The following is a 16698-nucleotide window of genomic DNA, read 5'->3' as shown; positions in this document are numbered from 1 at the left end:
CATAAAATAAGCAAGACACACCGCACAGTGGTGGCGCACGCCTTTAATCCCAGCCCTCGGGAGGCAGAGCCAGGCGGATCTCTGAGTTTGAGGCCAGCCTGGGCTACAGAGTGAGATTCAGGACAGGCACCAAAACTACACGGAGAAACCCTGTCTTGGAAAAAAACAAAAGCAAACAAAAAAGATAAGCAAGACACGATTAAGTTTTATTGAAGTGCCGTTTACATTAGATATAGACAAAAAAATATTCTTAAGTGAATGGCGACTACACCAACATGTTAAAGGCTGCTGAGGTTAAAATGTTCATTTATATACAAAATACAAGTGATATTTAAGGTCAAAATTACATGATCAATTTACACCAACCTTTTAAAAGCTGGCTGGTTCCCAGCTCGTGTGATTACTGGAGCACACCACCTCTGAGTGTGTAACAATGCTACAGTTTAATCTGGATAGAGTGCTAGTACAGACCAGCAAAGTTTGAAACGTGTATGCTGTTGGCTCCCCCAGGATTGGTACAGAGGAAGATAAACGATTTTATCTTGGAAAGGGTTTGGAAGAGCTGGGCAGTCTTACCCCATTTGGGATGGTGTTTTTTTCCAACCACTTGTATATAAAGTACTAGTTTTATTACGAACATTAGCTGCCTAACAGGCAATGTTTGTGAGCTTAGAAATTTGGAACTTAGCTATTGCAAAAATTGTGGGGGGCAGACGGGGGCGGGGAGACCTACTCAAATGGATAACAAGTAGACTCCAGGTTATGAAGCCAGTGGCAAGTTTAAAGGTCATTTGGTTGACCTGACGTGGCTTGAGAGTTCGGTTAATGAGCAGTGTTTTGTCTTAATCCACTCAGAGCCAGTTGAGGCACACGCCTTTAATCCACCCCAGAGACAGGTGGAGCTCCGAACTCTGAGGCCAGCCTGGTCTGCAGAGGGAGTTCCAGGACAGCTGAGGGTACACAGTGAGTACCTATGTCAAACAAACAATCCATCCATGCACGAGTTCTTCCTTGAATAACTTTGGAACTGGCCGTGCCGTGTGTGGAAGGCCCAGTCACACTTCTAGAGCCAGGCCCGCTGTACAGAGGACTCAACTTCAAGAGACCAAGGCAAACAGATGACTCAGCCATTTCCTAATGTGCAAACCTCCAGAGCACACTCAGGCCTTCAAGTCATCTAGATTTCAATCTAACCTTTAAAAGATACTAAATCGGCAATTTTTTTTTTTTTTTTTTTTTAAATCGGCAAATTTTTAAATAGAAGATACTGAGTCAGTATAGACTTGAAATGTAAGTCCACCACTGCCCATTTATCTTACTTGTAACCTTGGAAAACATTTTTGTTCGTTTCAGAAGAAAGGTTATATCTATGCTGGGTGGCCATATGGTTCTGTTTGGGGTGCTGTTTTGTTTTTTGTTTTTTTTTTTTTTGGAGCTGAGGATAGAACCCAGGGCCTTGTGCTTGCTAGGCAAGCGCTCTACCACTGAGCTAAATCCCCAACCGCAGTCTGTTTGAGGTGTTTTAATAACTGCAAAGGGAAGAGGAGAGCTTCGTGTCTGTGTTAGATGTCACAGAAAGGCCTCCAGCTGTCTATCTGGTCAGCGGGTAAGGAAACATGTGAAGGGCTTGACCCTCTAGATGAAGCGGGGGCCAGCCTTCACCCTGTCCTCAGCCCGGAAGAGCAGTGCTGTGCTAGAGGGTGGTCTCCCCGCCCACCTCTCTCCCACAGTCCTCATTGTCTGTGAAGTCAAGGTCAGACTCCATCTCTATCTTCACCTGCGGCACCATGAAGACTGGACTCCGTGAGTAGCTGAAAGCAGGTGAAGCCGGACAAGAGATTTTGAAGTGCAAGGTGATGCTGAGTAAGACAAACCGGGAAGAAAGAATGAGTCTCGGGTCTGTTCAGCACCAGCCATAGAACAGGGGTCTCATGGGAAAGTTCTGTCTTTGCTTACCAACTTAAAATACTTTTTATGTGTGTGGGTATTTTCTGCATGTATGTCTGTGCACCACACACATGCAAGCTTTTTTATTTTTAGAAAAGAATTATAAGCCAGGTAGCACTCTAGAGGCACAGATAGGTAGATCCGAGTTCAAGACCAATCTGGGCTACTTAAGTGAGACCCTGTCCCAGACAGATTATTTATTACGTTTACTTACTTGTGGGTGTTTGGGGGTGGAGTACAAGAGTGTATGTCGGAGGACAGTGCGGGAGCTGATTTTCTCCTGCCACCATGTAGGTCTCAGGGATTAAACTCAGATCACGGTTTGTTTGGTTTAGTTTAGTTTTTCTTTCTTTTTTTTTTTTTTTAAAGATTTATTTATTTATTATGTTTACAGTGTTCTGTTTGCATGTATTCCTGCAAGCCAGAAGAGGGCGCCAGATCTCATTACAGATGGTTGTGAGCCACCATGTGGTTGCTGGGAATTGAACTCAGGACCTCTGGAAGAACAGTCAGTGCTCTTGACCTCTGAGCCATCTCTCCAGCACTAGTTTAGTTTTTCAAGACAGGGTTTCTCTGTATAGCCCTGGCTGTCCTGGAACTTACTCTGTAGAACAGGCTGGCCTCGAACTCACAGAGATCCTCTTGCCTCTGCCTCACAAATGCTGGGATTAAAGGTGTGGGTCACCGTTTCTTTGAACTCAGGTCACCGGGTTCGGTGGCAAGTGCCTTTACCTAGTGAGCCATCTTGCTGGCCCTTTTCTGTTTTTTGATACAGGGTCTCATGTAGCCTCAAACTTGCCTTGTAGCTAAGAATGCCCTTGAATTCCTGATTCTCCTGCCTCTGCCTCTCACAGCCGCATGAACTTAATGCATCCGGGGACCCAAGTGTCCTCTATCTGCTGGGCTTCAGCCATTGCCGTTGAACCGGTCCCAGCCTGTTTTAACCAGATGGCTGCCCAAGCCAGCTTTTTCTGAGTCATAAACCTGACTGTTCTGTTCTTATTGTTCAAGGACAGCGTCCAGACCCCAGAGCATGGCAGACAGAGCCCGCTTGGTTTGAAATGGCCACTTTTCCAGTTGGATGGCCTATCAGTCCGTGTGTGTGCTTTCAAATGTTGCCTTAGGCCTGTTCCCACGGCCCAGACGCCTTTCCTCCTCTGCTCTGGCCCAGTCTGTGCATCAGGCAGGTCTTTCTGTCCTGGATAAGGTTACTGTGATCAGCAGCCTTTATGTGTGCCCAGGTGCTGTGCCTTTGTCTACAAGTCCCTCTACAACTCCGAGTACGGCACCTCGTGCCCGGCAGGTTTTTAAAAATTTATTATTTTATGTATATAAGTGGTTGCCTACGTGTATGTCTCTACACCACATGTGTGCCTGGCGCCTGAGAGTCCAGAACAGGGGCTCAGATCCCCCAGAACTAGAATTATAGATGGTTCCAAGCTGCCATGTGGATGCTAAAAACCAAACCGGGGTCCTCTGGAAAAGCTGCCAGTGAACTTAACCTGACAGCCATCTCACCAGCCCCCATCTCACCAGCCCCCCATCTCACCAGCCCCCCCATCCCTCTGACCCCCAGCCAGCCAGCCCCTCCCCCATCTTCCAGCCCCCCATCCCTCCAGTTTTGAGGCTTCATCAATGTCCAGCCAAGTCCTGTCACTGAGCTCTTTTCTCTCTGGAGAGAACTCCTCCTTCCCACTGTTTTCACAGATTTGGGGAAACACCAGGGCATATGGCAAGTGCCATCTCTAGCTAACCAAAACCTCTGTACTTATTAACTGGTTCTGTGGCTCTGGGTAATTTTTCAGGTTTTTTAAAAAGTCCCTGTCTTGGTCTAGGCTTTTGCCTGCAGACGGAGTAGAGATCTGATGTAGTGTAAGTTTTTTTTAATGTAAAGATGTATTCTGTGGGGAGATGGCTCCATGGTTACAGAGTGCTTTCTCTTGCAGGGGAGTGCTCTTGCTTCCAGGTTGGTGACTCCTAACCACCTGGAACTCTAGTTCTTGAGGACCTGATGTCCTCTCTGGCTCTACAGGCCACCCTGACACTGTGACATCCAAGCAACTTGAGTCATATCCGGGACCTGCTATATGCAAGACTCTTCACGCATGGCACCTCATCAAGATCACCAAGGAATCAAATTGGTATGAGGGCTCTTGGCACCTCCCCTGAGGAAAAAAAAAATTTTTTTTTCTGGGACAGGGTCTCATATAACCCAGGCTGGCCTTAACTTGCTCCACAGCAAACGATGGCCTTGAACTCTGGATCCTCCCAGCTCTGCTTCCTCAGTGCTGGATTATAGGAATGTACCGCCGTTCTTGGTTTCATGGAGTTCTGGGGATTGAACCAGGGCTTCCTACATGCTAGACCAGCCTAACCACTGAGCTACCTACCTCCCTAGTCCCTTTCCTGAGTGTTTCTGTCTCTACTTTCTAGTTCTTTTTCCTCAACCCTTTTTCTGACCTTCGATAAGGAACCCCACTCTTGAGTATTCCTTAGAGTACCTTGTGTTTTGATCCTTTGTGTTTATCCACCCACGCTTTCAGAAACAGATAATTAAGCCACGTTTTTGCTGTTATCTATGTTGCTTTCTTTTTTCTGTGTTTATTTCCAGTATTCGATGCAAGGTTTTGCAGTAAGTTCCTTCTCTAAAGTTCAAATCCTTTGCGCATCGTAACCATGTTGACGACAATGAGAACACACATTGATTACTTGATCTCCACAAGCAGATTGCTCACCACCTGTCTCCCAGTGGTGGGCCGGCAAAGCTGGCCTAGTCCCTCAGCCTTCAGCCATTGCTTCTTTTCTTATCTACCTCTCACGAGGCCCCGCCCCTAGCCAAGAAGCTACCGGCAGCTTATGGCTGCTAGAGGAGGGAGTCATTTCCTTATGAGTGTACCCACTGAGAAGCTGGTCATGGCCCAGTCAATAACCCCACACCCATGCACATGAAGAAGAAAAGTACCCGATGGCCTTTACCTTCGATCCAGTTCTGAGCCACTGAAGGAAGAGTCAGAATGAGTAACTCCAACTGGAAGATCTTTTTCCTGGGGGGACATGGAAATGGTAGCTGTGAACAGGTCCAGTAGGGTTCAGGGGATCAGTCTAGCTCTCAGTACTTCCTCACGGTCTCCGTTCTGCTCTTCAACCCTACAGTCAATGCTGCACATGAGGAAAACAGGGCCTCCCAGAGATGGGTGGCTTCAGGCTCAGTCCTTCATACAGGGGCTCTTAGCTCGTTAGGAAGGAGTGGGGCATGGGGAGGGCAAGGACTAGAGGGGATGACAGAAAGTGGGTTAGGCGAAGAAGGAACCTGAAGTGACCTTGTGCTATGGCGGAGAGTCCTTGAGGGCCCCGAGGGTGCCAGCAGGATGTGCTGGCCACCCGAACCTGACCTGTCTTTGAGGAGAGTGACAAGTCCTGTGAGCAGAGCCCCAGGATCTGGACTCCATGGGATCTTTCAGAAGACTCCAAGGTTGGACTGTCTGTCACTAGGGAAGGATTAGAGGCTGTGAAGAATCTAGAAGACTCTTCATGAGCAAAAGCTGATTCTTCCCAAGCAACTTCCCCATCAGCAGTAGCAGGCGCCCATGGCTTCCACAGGCTCACAGCCTAATCTCAGGGCCGGAGCCGCCCAGCTGGGTCTCTAACGGGGAATGCTTAGCCCTGACTGGGGCTCTCAATCACCACAATTCCAGGAAAATGTGAGAGGCTGGGGGCCACATTTGGACCGATGTGTTCTAAAACAATGAAGGGGAAGACCAACAGAGCCACGGGGTCCAAAGGAAAGTTAGGAATGGGGGTCTTGTCTAAAGTGATGGTTGGAAGATGCTCTTTTATGGGGGGTGAGGTGTTTCCATAGGTGTGGCGTTCCTATGCTCTTGGCCAGTCACGTTTATTTCTCCCCAGCACAGGAGTCCTCAGCATCTAAAACAATGAGACCACTGAGCTCCAAGGGGAGTCCCTTAGGGGAGTCGTGGAGGATTGGCAGTGAGTAGGAAGGGAGAGAGAGCAGGTGCTTTACTTACTGGCAATGCAGTGGATACCGTTTTGGGGATCAGATGGGACACTTTCCATGGGGATCTTTATGACTGAGGGAGGAAGGAACTGGGGCTGGAGAAAAACAGTGGGAAAGCAGGTAAACACCAGCACAAACACTCGGGGCAAGCAGGTAAACACCAGCACAAACACTTGGGGCAAGCAGGTAAACACCAACCCAACCACTCGGGGAAAGCAGATAAACGCCAACACAACCTCTCGGGGCAAGCAGGTAAACACCAACCCAACCACTCGGGGCAAGCAGGTAAACACCAACCCAACCACTTGGGGCAAGCAGGTAAACACCAGCACAAACACTCGGGGAAAGCAGATAAACGCCAACACAACCACTCGGGGCAAGCAGGTAAACACCAGCACAACCACTCAGGCTTCCTCACTAAGACAGGAGATGCCTGTGTGCACAGTGTAAGCCACTATTCTCTACCCACCCAGACCAATCAATGAGGGCTGCAGCAAACACATGGTGCCCCTATGTGCCCCATGGCGCAGTAACCCACTGTTGTGGAGACCCAGGAGTCAGGAAGGAATTCAGCCAGGAATTTCACTCCCAACAGTTTAATCTGCCCTGTAGTGTAGGCAGTCACTGTGAGTGACGCACACTATAGTGGCGTTGTCATAAAGGCACCTTTAAAATGAGTCTCTGTGACTCAAATCTTGTTCTTCCACTGCATATATGTATCATAAAGTGCGGAAGTGTTTTCTCTCAGACCTGGAGTAATTCCTGGCACATGAGAGTATCTCAGATGTTTACTGAAGAGATCAAAGAAGGAAAAAGCATTTGTCTTTAAAAGACACTTGGTGGAGGGCAGGGCTGGAGAGATGGCTCAGAGGTTAAGAGCTCCGGCTGCATTTAGAGAAGACTGGAGGTTGGTTCCCAGCACACACACTGGGCAGCTCACAATCACCTCTAACTCCAGCTCCAGGGACCTAATGCTCTCTGCTGGCCTCCACAGGCACTCACATGCATATAGCCACACATCTACACACTGACACATACATACATAATTTAAAAAATGATCAATTTTAAAATCAAACAAGATGATTGGACTCTGCCCTTCCTTCCCTGCATCCTTCCTTCCTCCACAGACTGGCCTCAAATGGACTATGTGCCTGGGGATGCTCTTGAATTTCTGATCCTCCTGATTCTACCTCCTAAGTGTTGGGATGACAGTTATGCATGCCCATGCCTGGTTTATAGGGCACTAGAAATCGAACCCAGAGCTTCATGCACACCAGGCAAGTGCCCTGCCAACTGAGCTACATCCCCAGCCCAGAACATTTCTCCTTTGTTTTTAGAAATTTATCTTTGTAAAGTTTTTATTGCCAAAAAAAGCACATGAAATAAAATTGAAGGCCCTCTCTTCTTGAAAGAAGCCAGCAATTAAGGATACGGAAGCCATCACAGTTAGAGGACAGCTTAAGCATTGCTCACAGTCGGCAAGGATTTGCTAGTGATGGATTTGCCTGTGAACAGTTTTCATTTGCAAAGGGTGAGATCCCTAGAACAGGGTAGATGAAGACAGTGGGTTCGAGTCAAATGGGGGAGACTGGGACCTGGGCATGGTGTCACGAGAGGGCATGACCAAAGTAGAAATTGTTTTCTTAATTCCCTTAGACATTTGGCTACATGTCCATCTTGGGAGGTCTTGTTCCATTTGGGAAATAGTTGTCATCATTTGCAATGAGTGCTCGAATCAGAAAATCTTTCTGCCTAATGTTTTGAGACTTCCTATACAGTCTGGATTAACTCCTTGGCTCTTGAGTCCCTGTGGGTTTTAGGGCTGAGATACAAAAGGAACATGGGTAAGGAGAGGGGAAGGTGGGGCAACGAGGTGGTCATTCTACCTTCCGTGAAGACACGTGCCTCTCTCACTCCATCCCCAATACCCCATGGGAGGCCCAAGCCAACAGGGCCACCCACTTGGAGTCTAGGTTTGTTGTGAGTTCCCACTGGACTCCCCGCCACCCTAGGCCTACTCCTTTCTCTGGAGATCCTCCTTACAACGGCCTTCCATGTTGGAGCCTGTTCTGCCCCAGGCACTTGCCTTGCTGTTGAAAATGGTCCTGAGAACCCACAGTAACAGGAGGGCGGGTGTGGCCATCACCTGTTCCTAGGCAGGGAAGCTCACTAGCTCTGACCACCCTGAGGATATTCCCAGAAACAGATGGAGTCTCGGCACCAAAGACCAACACAGATGACATCCCTCCTGTGCCAGGTAGGTACTGTTGCAAGCCACCCAAAAAGCCACCCTGCACCCTGGCAGAAGTGGAGAGAGAGAGAGTCTCCCAGTCACTGCCCTCTGCCCAGGCCACTCACTGTCCCCACTTCCTCATCAGGGTTTTCATGGACCCCTTTCCTTCTCTTCTTCTTCTTGTCTGTCTCCTGTTTCTCCTTCTCTGGGAGGATGTTGTCAATCCAGGCCAGGTCGTGCTGGGAGAAAATCAAGTCCAGGAGCCTTCGAACAATGATAAGGCCCAGGATCTGGGGTGGGAAGACGGGCAGAAAGGCAGAAGTTTTGTGGGAGCTCAGAGGAAACTGTGAGCTTGTGTTTTCTCCTCAGTTGGCTGAGTCCAGGGACCTTTTGTGGCCAGTGTCTCTGCAGCCATTCCAGTGTCCCCAAGACTAACTAGCCAGCAAGCCTCAGAGGCCGAAGCATCCCTAGTGCTGGGATTACAGCCAGTACCACCCTGCCCAGTGTACATTCTTAAGTTCTTGAATCTGGTCTCTGCCCATCATGACCCATTCTTTTTTTTTTTTTTTTTTTTTTGGTTTTTCGAGACAGGGTTTCTCTGTGTAGCTTTGCGCCTTTCCTGGAACTCACTCTGTAGTCCAGGCTGGCCTCGAACTTACAGAGATGTGCCTGCCTCTGCCTCCTGAGTGCTGGGATTAAAGGCGTGCGCCACCACCGCCCGGCATGACCCATTCTTTTATGTGATGAAAGCTTTACTATTATACTTCTATTTCCAACCAGCTTGAAGTTCATCATGGGGAGCTTGGCTCTCTGCTTTGACTTACTTCCCCATCCCTCTTGCCCACCAGGGGAGACTGGGTGACTTCTGCCCTGGACTCAGCATATGGGTTGTCTCTGCAGGGTCCTGCTACTCTGGCACTTATCTCTGTTCACTGGCCCTGAACCCTCCTGGTGGCACTGCCCCACCCAGTCTGTTAAGGAGCGCACCCTGCTCACCATGACTGGGAAGATGATGGCGGCCATGGTTGACTTGAGGATCCAGAGTAGTGCCAGGCAGAGGATCTGCACCAGGGTGAATAGGTGGATCCGGCGAAGGGGCACATGGCGCAGGAAGGCATGGTCCGGCTGGTGCTTGGCTGGCATGAGGAAAAGCTTACAGCGTTCCCAGAACTGGTAAGAATATAGTATAGGTCTCAACCAGGAGGTCAGGCTCCCGGGCCGAAGGCTACAGATTAGGGAAGAGATGACCTGGTAGGGCCTCGGAGAGGGGACTCCTAATCATGACAGGCTATTGGGATCTAGGCATGTATAGCATAGGGGAGGGGCCCTGAGCACTGGATAAAGGAAACAGCCCAGAGATAGTGACTAAAGGAATATGAACATGGTCCATATTTAAGGAAAAAGCAGCCAATTTAACAGTGGCACAAACTGTCAAGGGACCCTGGCCTCATAGTGAGTCAGAAGAAGGCAAAAGCTTTTCTTTTGTGGAGTAACTTTAGATTCATCAGAGTTAGCTTGACCTGCCTCAGTTTCTCCACCTGTAAAATGTGGATCCAAGGGCCTAATCACACAGATTCTGTGATACCTGTAAAGTACCTAGTGTGGTCATTTTGTTGGCACGGTCGATGGAAGTGCATCATTCCATTATCCTCTCATAGAACCGGGACAGTAAGCATTTAGAGTCTCAGTATCACACGACTAGACATGCAATTCTGACTCCAGGTCCCATTAGCCTGGGGAGGACACCACCTTACCTGGATGCCGTTGAGGGAGGCTACACCCATGTAGAGGAAGACGCCATAGAGCACTGGCATGGGGATGTACTGAAAGGAGAACAGAGGTTTGGGCTGGGGAGGGTCCTTGGCTATTTGATGATGGACAGTGGTGTTAGCCAACCACAGAGGATGCTGGAGAGCTGGACTTTGGAGGAGCTGAGGGTCCAAGAGCAGCTCTGAAGCCAGAGGATGTGAGGGGGGCCGTCAGGGTGGAACGACACTCCTCCTGCTTGGGTGGCCAAGCCAGCATGCAGCTGCCTTCCAGGACTGGCTGCTATCCCAGCCACTCAGAACCTACATGATGTGAGTTACTCCTTCCAACAAGAGGGAGCTACCCGGACTGAGCACTACTCAGTCTTACCAGATCCTTCCCACTTCTGCCTCAGCTGACCTGGGAACCTTGGGAAGCTGAGGAAGAGCCTGCCTTGCTCTTGGGTGGTCCTGGGAGAACACTTTGGAAAGCACAAAGTTTGATACCAATATGGGTTGCCTAACTTATAGGTGCCATTTAATAATGTTGAGACAGTGGCTGGAGGCATGGCTTGCAGTTAAGAGCACCAGCAGCCACTTCAGGTGGCTCACAGCCCCTGTAACTCCAGCTCCAGGGGATCTCACGCCCTCTTCCGGCCTCTGCAGGCCCTGCATTCGTGTGCACATACCCACACACAGATACACACACACATAATTTTTAAAAGTAAAATAAATCTTTAAAAGGAAAAGAGTGTCAAGACATCCAAGCAAGCAAGTGATCTCTTTTGAGTTAGATTCCTCAATATTTAAGCACTAAGAAAGATTTGGATCTAGATGTTGGAAACTTCAATCCCAAGGCATTTGAGCTCAAAGTTAAAAAGGGATTTAGGTGGCCCTTGCGTCTTCCTGCTAACACATGGCTTGTGGGAAATGTCTTAATTATAAAGCAACATAAAAAGTCAATATGTTAACACGGTGCAAACTGCATTCAAATATGGGAGCAATTGAAAGAAAAGCTTCAATAAGAAGTCAAAAGCCAGTATTGTGGCTCATCTGTGTGGGGTTTTTTTTTGTTGTTGTTGTTGTTTGTTTTGTTGGGGGGGTGTTGTTTGTTTGTTTTATTTTTTCAAGACAGGGTTTCTCTGTGTAACAGTTCTGGTTGTCCTGGATCTCACTCTGGAGACCAGGCTGGCCTCGAACTCACAGAGATCCACTTGCCTCTGCTTCCCGAGTGCTGGGATTAAAGGTGTGTGCTACCACCTGCCCAGCATGGCTCACCTTTGTAATCCCAACACTTGAGAGGCTGGGACAGCAGGACTGTGGGAAGTTTAAGACCAGCCTGGTTCACATCTCAAGTTCCAGGTCACTCAGGGTTTCGTAGGAAGACATTAATTATCTTTAACAATAAAAGAACAAGGGTTGTGTGCTGGAGAGGTGGTTCAGTGATTTAGAAGGCTTGCTGCTCCTCCAGAGGGTCTAGCTCTGCTCTCAGCACTCACACTGGGTGGCTCACAACCGCCTGTAACTGCAGCTCCAGGGCGATCCAATGCCCTCCTCTGGCTTCTGACAGCGCCCAAGCAACGTGGTATACACTCACACAGATATACACACATACGCATAAATAAAAAGAAGTCTTTTAAAAAACTAATCAAGCCGAGCGGTGGTGGTGCATTGCCTTTAATCCCAGCACTTAGAAGGCAGAGCCTGGCGGATCTCTGTGAGTTCGAGGCCAGCCTGGTCTACAGAGTGAGATCCAGGACAGGCACCAAAATTACATGGAGAAACCCTGTCTTGAAAAACCAAACCAAGCCAAACCAAACCAAACCAAAAACTAATCAAAATGAAGAAAACAGAGATTAGAGGCATGCCCCATTAGATATCAAACTGTGTCTGGTCTGTGCAGTGCAGGGACGGAATGAGAATGGACCCCAAGGGGTCGAGTATGCTCGGCAAACGGCCTACCAGCTGAGCTACAGCCCTAGAATTTTGAAAACAGCACCGGGAGCCCTGGGAAGTTCCTGACCCAGCCTCAGGGCACCACAGTCCTTGCCTCCTCACAGCTGCAGGGCCCATGTCAGCAGCATCCCAGCCTGCACGCACGTCTGCTTCTTGGGCAGAACTCTCTCCAGCCCATTTTGTGGCTTTTGTGAGAGATGCAGTTGTCCGGGACTGGCGGGAAAGAATTTAATACTTTTGAAATCCTATCTTCAAAAAATATTTTTTTTAATTTTAATTTTTATGTGTGTGTGAGTGTATGCCACGTGTGTGTGGGTGCCCTCAGAGGCCAGAAGAGGGGAGTTGGATTCCCTGGAATTAGAGTTATAGGTGGTTATGAGCTGCCAGTTGTGGGTGCTGGGATCCAAACGGAAGAGCAGCAAGCTCTCTTAACTACTGAGCCACCTCTCAGCTGCCAAAGCCTTTATTTATAGGAAGGTGTACACCTTGATATGCTCAAACCAGACATCCTGTGATTTACAGTCCTGATTCCCGACTGCAGATGGAACCCAGTTCCTCGGCCATGCTTGGTAAGTACTGTGCCACTGAGCACATCCGAACCCTCAGTTCAACTCTTTTCTTTATGCTGCTATGGGCCTGATGCCCCGCACTAAGAACACAGACAATGTCAGTGTGGAACTGGATGTCAACATTATGAGCACCAAAGACTGGCCGTTATACACAGGATATAATAAATGTGCCCATAAAAGAATCGATCCCATTGTAAATGGGATGAAAGAACAGAGACCATGGTGGAATTTTCTAGCTGCTTTGTGGTCAGTTCAAACACATAGAAAAAGGCTGGTGTGGGGACGGCTAGATTGCTGGGTGTGCCCCACAGCTGGGCTGGAGTCTGAGACTGTCCCTGGGAGATGGGAGCTGCTGTCTGCAAAGTGTTGGGGGGAGCCTTTGGTCCCTAAATCACGCTCTTTTTAGACTAGTGGGTTTTTTGACGTGAACACTTGTCAAACAGTATCAGGACAGACACTGATGGTTCTTTGGAGACCTTTCCAGAAAAGCGAATATGCCCTGGACATTTAAAATACACTTTGGAGCCAGGGAAATGCCCAGTAAATACAGTCACCTGTTGCTGAGCCTGACAATCCAAGTTCAACCCCCAGGACACATAAGGTGACAAGAGAAAACCATAAGTTGTGCTCTGACCTCCACACACATCACATACCACACATGCATGCACACACATATGTGCTCGTGCACGAGCTCACACATGCACACGCACGCGCACACACACACACACACACACACACACACACACACAAAATGTAAAAATCTGGCATTCACGAGACCCTGAGTTCCATCTCTGGGACCATAAAAGTGGTTCTTGGTTTGCTTGTGATCGCATTAGGGCCTTGCGTGCGCTGGGTGAGCACCCCGCCCCCCGCCATTTCCCCAGGGCCTTCCGTGTGCTAGGCAGGCACTCCACCGCTGCTCTGCTCTCTCCCTCCCACCCCCCCCACCCCCGTCTTCACTGCACTATTTATTCTGTGACTAGGCCAGCACTGAACTCACTCTGTAGCACATGCTGGCCTTGAACTTGCGACTCTGCTTCATTTTCCCAAGTTATAGGCCCTGTGCTATCAGACCTGACTATTAAAAGTGTGCTTTATTTTACTTGTATTCATTAAATCAAATTTAAAACATAATATACTCATTTTTTAAAAAAAAATTATTTTTATTTTATCTGTATTAGTGTTTTTTGCCTGCATGTATATACATGTGCACAACATGTATGCCTGGTGCCTACTGAGGCCAGAAGAGGGTGTCAGAGCCTCCGAAACTGGAGTTAGAGGTATTTGTGAACTACCATGTAGGTGCTGGGAACCAAACCCAGGTACTCTTTAAGAGCAACCAATGGTCTTAACCACTGAGCCATCTCTCCAGCCCCTATTTATTTTTTTGCAGTGTGTGTGTGTGTGTGTGTGTGTGTGTGTGTGTGTGTGTGTGTTCCTGTGTGCAGGTCACTGAGCATGTATGAAGGTTGGAGGACAGCCTTTGAGAGTTGGTTCTCTCCTTCCACCACACGGTCCAGGGTGTCAAACTCAGATGGCAGCCTCAGCAGCAGGTGCCCTCACTCCATGAACTATGTCACCGGCCTGCAAAGAACCACTGTAAAATAAACAAAAATACCTGCCCATCTGCCTGTGGTCTGTGCATACACAATGCAGACGTTCCTCTGAAGGACCCAGCGGCACGCCTACTGCTCAGATGTGCCCAGCGTCTATTTTCAAGCCAGAAACACTTGTCATAGTGAGAGAATCATGTGCATCTGGCTGTTCACTCTGTTCTTTGCAAGGTCGCCCCAAAGCAGCTTTTTTTTTTTTTTTTTTTTTTTTTTTGAGACAGGGTTTCTCTGTGTAGATTTTCGCCTTTCCTGGATCTCGCTCTGTAGACCAGGCTGGCCTCGAACTCACAGAGATCCACCCAGCTCTGCCTCCCGAGTGCTGGGATTAAAGGTGTGCGCCAAGACCGCCCGGCTCAAAAGCAGCTGTTTGAAGAGAGTAAGAGGCAGGAGGAGGGAATGGCAGCAGAAGCGGACTAAGTTTAACAAGGAAGGAAAGTCCTGGGCCACAGAGATGGCTCCTTCAGCAAAGCGCTTGCTGTGCAAAACACAAGGCCTGGGTTTAAACCCCAAGATCCAAGTGAAAAGGCCAAGTGCAGAGGCATTAATTTGTTACCCCAACGCTGTGGAGGTACAGACGAGAGAGACCCTTTAGCTTGCTGGCCAGCCTAGCCAAAATGAGCTCCAGGTTCAGTGAGAGACCCTGTCTCAAAAAAAAAAAAAAAAAAAAAAGGTAGAGAACCCAGAGAGACGGTCAGGGGTTAAGAACACACACTGCTCTCGCAGAGAACTTGAGGTCAGTTCTCAGCACCCATGTCGGGTGGCTCACAAACTCCAGAAGAATCTGACACTTCTGGCTTCCATGGATGGTCTCCAGCCTCATTCACACACACACACACGTGCGCTTGTGCACACACACACACACACACACACACACACACAAAGGAAGTCTTACGTGGATATTGATGGAAGGAAAGGACCATTAACAGGCAAGTGGATGTGGTAGAGAACAGAGTAGCGGGGCCTGTCAGGACTGCCTGACTCCTGACTGGAAAGCAGATCTCCTGAGGGACACAGCCTTGAATGCACCCCTGCTGTGGTGTCCTTTAGTTGTTGGGATGTGAGTAAGAAGAGTTTCAAAATTTTGGGGGAAAAGTCACTTGTGTGCCCGAGATACACAAGATGGAGAAGCGGAGATGGGACTTGCAGAACTCGGGGTTCCCCTCTGCAAAGTTTACATTCAGAAAATGGGCAAAGCAAGAAGATCTGGAGTGAGCCCAAACCATGGCAACGTGGTCCAGCCCAGCTCTGGGAGATCCGTGAGCACACTGCAGAAGAATGCTCCCCAGAAAGGTAACAGTGGCCCCTGAAAGGGGTGGGGGCAGAGCAGACATGACAGCAATAATCATAACAGACCACGTATAACACCACCATTGCCTGTTCACATCTTGCCTTTCTTTTTTCTTTTTTTGAAGCTACCTTTTTTTTTTTTATAAGATTTATTTATTTGTTATGTACACAGTGTTCTGCCTGCATGCCAGAAGAGGGCACCAGATCTCATTAGAGATGGTTATGATCCATCATGTGGTTGCTGGGAATTGAACTCAGGACCTCTGGAAGGGCATCCAGTGCTCTTAACCTCTGAGCCATCTCTCCAGCCCCACATCTTGCCTTTCTTATGGCCTGCAGGCCGGTGGGCCTTGGGCTTTGTGGGCAATGGGGCAGAGCCTCACCTTTAGGATGGGAGCCAGGAAGACGGAGATGCCTGTCAGGATGAAGACCAGGACACCGGTCACTCTCTGCTCCCTGGCGGAGATGAGCACACAGTCAGGGACGACCTGGAAGATACTCCGTGGCCATTCCCAGCCCCTTCAGCTCCTCTGTTGGACTTGAAGCTTATTATGTCCAACACTGTAGACTCCAGGGGCGCCTTCATTGGGCTCCGCCTTGCTGCCCAAGGCCTAGCTGACTTGGTTAGGGAAGGCAGGAAGCACCCGACCTGGGCAAGGGCATTTTAAGGCATGTCAGGAAGGTCATTCGTTCAGTGTGGTGCCTAACAGCTGGGAGCTTGGACTTAGGCCGACTCGGCTCTGCTACCTACCTGTGGGCATTATGTAGGCCATGAACACCCTGTGCTGACCACAGTTGAGATGACGACGACACTGCTATGGGGAGGATGTAAAGTGCTTGGCGCCCTGCTTTGGTGTTGAGTCCTACCCCTGGGAATCACAGCTGAAGACATGGGGCAAGAGTCTGACTGCCCATAGAGGAGGCAGCAGGGGCAGATGCAAGAAGGCCCTGGCACAACCCAGACTACAGCTGTAGGCTCTGGGTAGACTGCTTAAGTCCAGGGAGTGGGCCGGGAAAGGACTCTGCCTGGCCAATCTTGAGCACTTCAACCAAACAAAGGGGTCGCCCCCACGCATGCCAGGTAGTAAGCTCCCAGGGCAGCCATTTTGGAGAACACGAGGGTCTGGCATGGACCTCGAGGCCCCAAAGGGGCAGAGGATGTATTTTCCTGCATGAACCAGTTTGGGGCCCGACGTGGGGCAGGAATGGAGAGGCAAGGAGAAGAACAGAAGGGACAAGCCAGGGCGACAGGCTGGCATCCTGGTTGGGTCCAGGAAGGCTCTCCAGAGGTATGGCAGCTAGGCAGGAGGTGAACCCATGGGAAGGCCTCTAC

At 49.2% G+C, this 16698-nt stretch overlaps 1 protein-coding gene across 1 annotated transcript in view; it reads right to left on the bottom strand.

Moving 5' to 3' along the window:
• Positions 1 to 1246: 1246 nt before the first annotated feature.
• Positions 1247 to 16698, bottom strand: part of Slc4a5 (solute carrier family 4 member 5) — a 68607-nt gene continuing 53155 nt past the window's right edge. The window contains exons 19-25 of the mRNA XM_059256749.1: positions 15749 to 15821; positions 9950 to 10018; positions 9192 to 9365; positions 8321 to 8485; positions 5973 to 6057; positions 4924 to 4991; positions 1247 to 1859 (exon numbers count right to left, since the gene is read on the bottom strand). Of these exons, the coding sequence (XP_059112732.1) occupies positions 4957 to 4991; positions 5973 to 6057; positions 8321 to 8485; positions 9192 to 9365; positions 9950 to 10018; positions 15749 to 15821 (601 nt within the window). The 3' untranslated portion in view covers positions 1247 to 1859; positions 4924 to 4956. The remainder of the gene's footprint in view (positions 1860 to 4923; positions 4992 to 5972; positions 6058 to 8320; positions 8486 to 9191; positions 9366 to 9949; positions 10019 to 15748; positions 15822 to 16698) is intronic.

The sequence above is a fragment of the Peromyscus eremicus genome, chromosome 3 (genome assembly GCF_949786415.1).
Source record: "Peromyscus eremicus chromosome 3, PerEre_H2_v1, whole genome shotgun sequence".
NCBI classification, from domain to species: Eukaryota; Metazoa; Chordata; class Mammalia; order Rodentia; family Cricetidae; genus Peromyscus; species Peromyscus eremicus.
The sequence above is the reverse complement of the archived record's forward strand: the minus strand, read 5'-3'. Positions and strand labels throughout refer to the sequence as shown.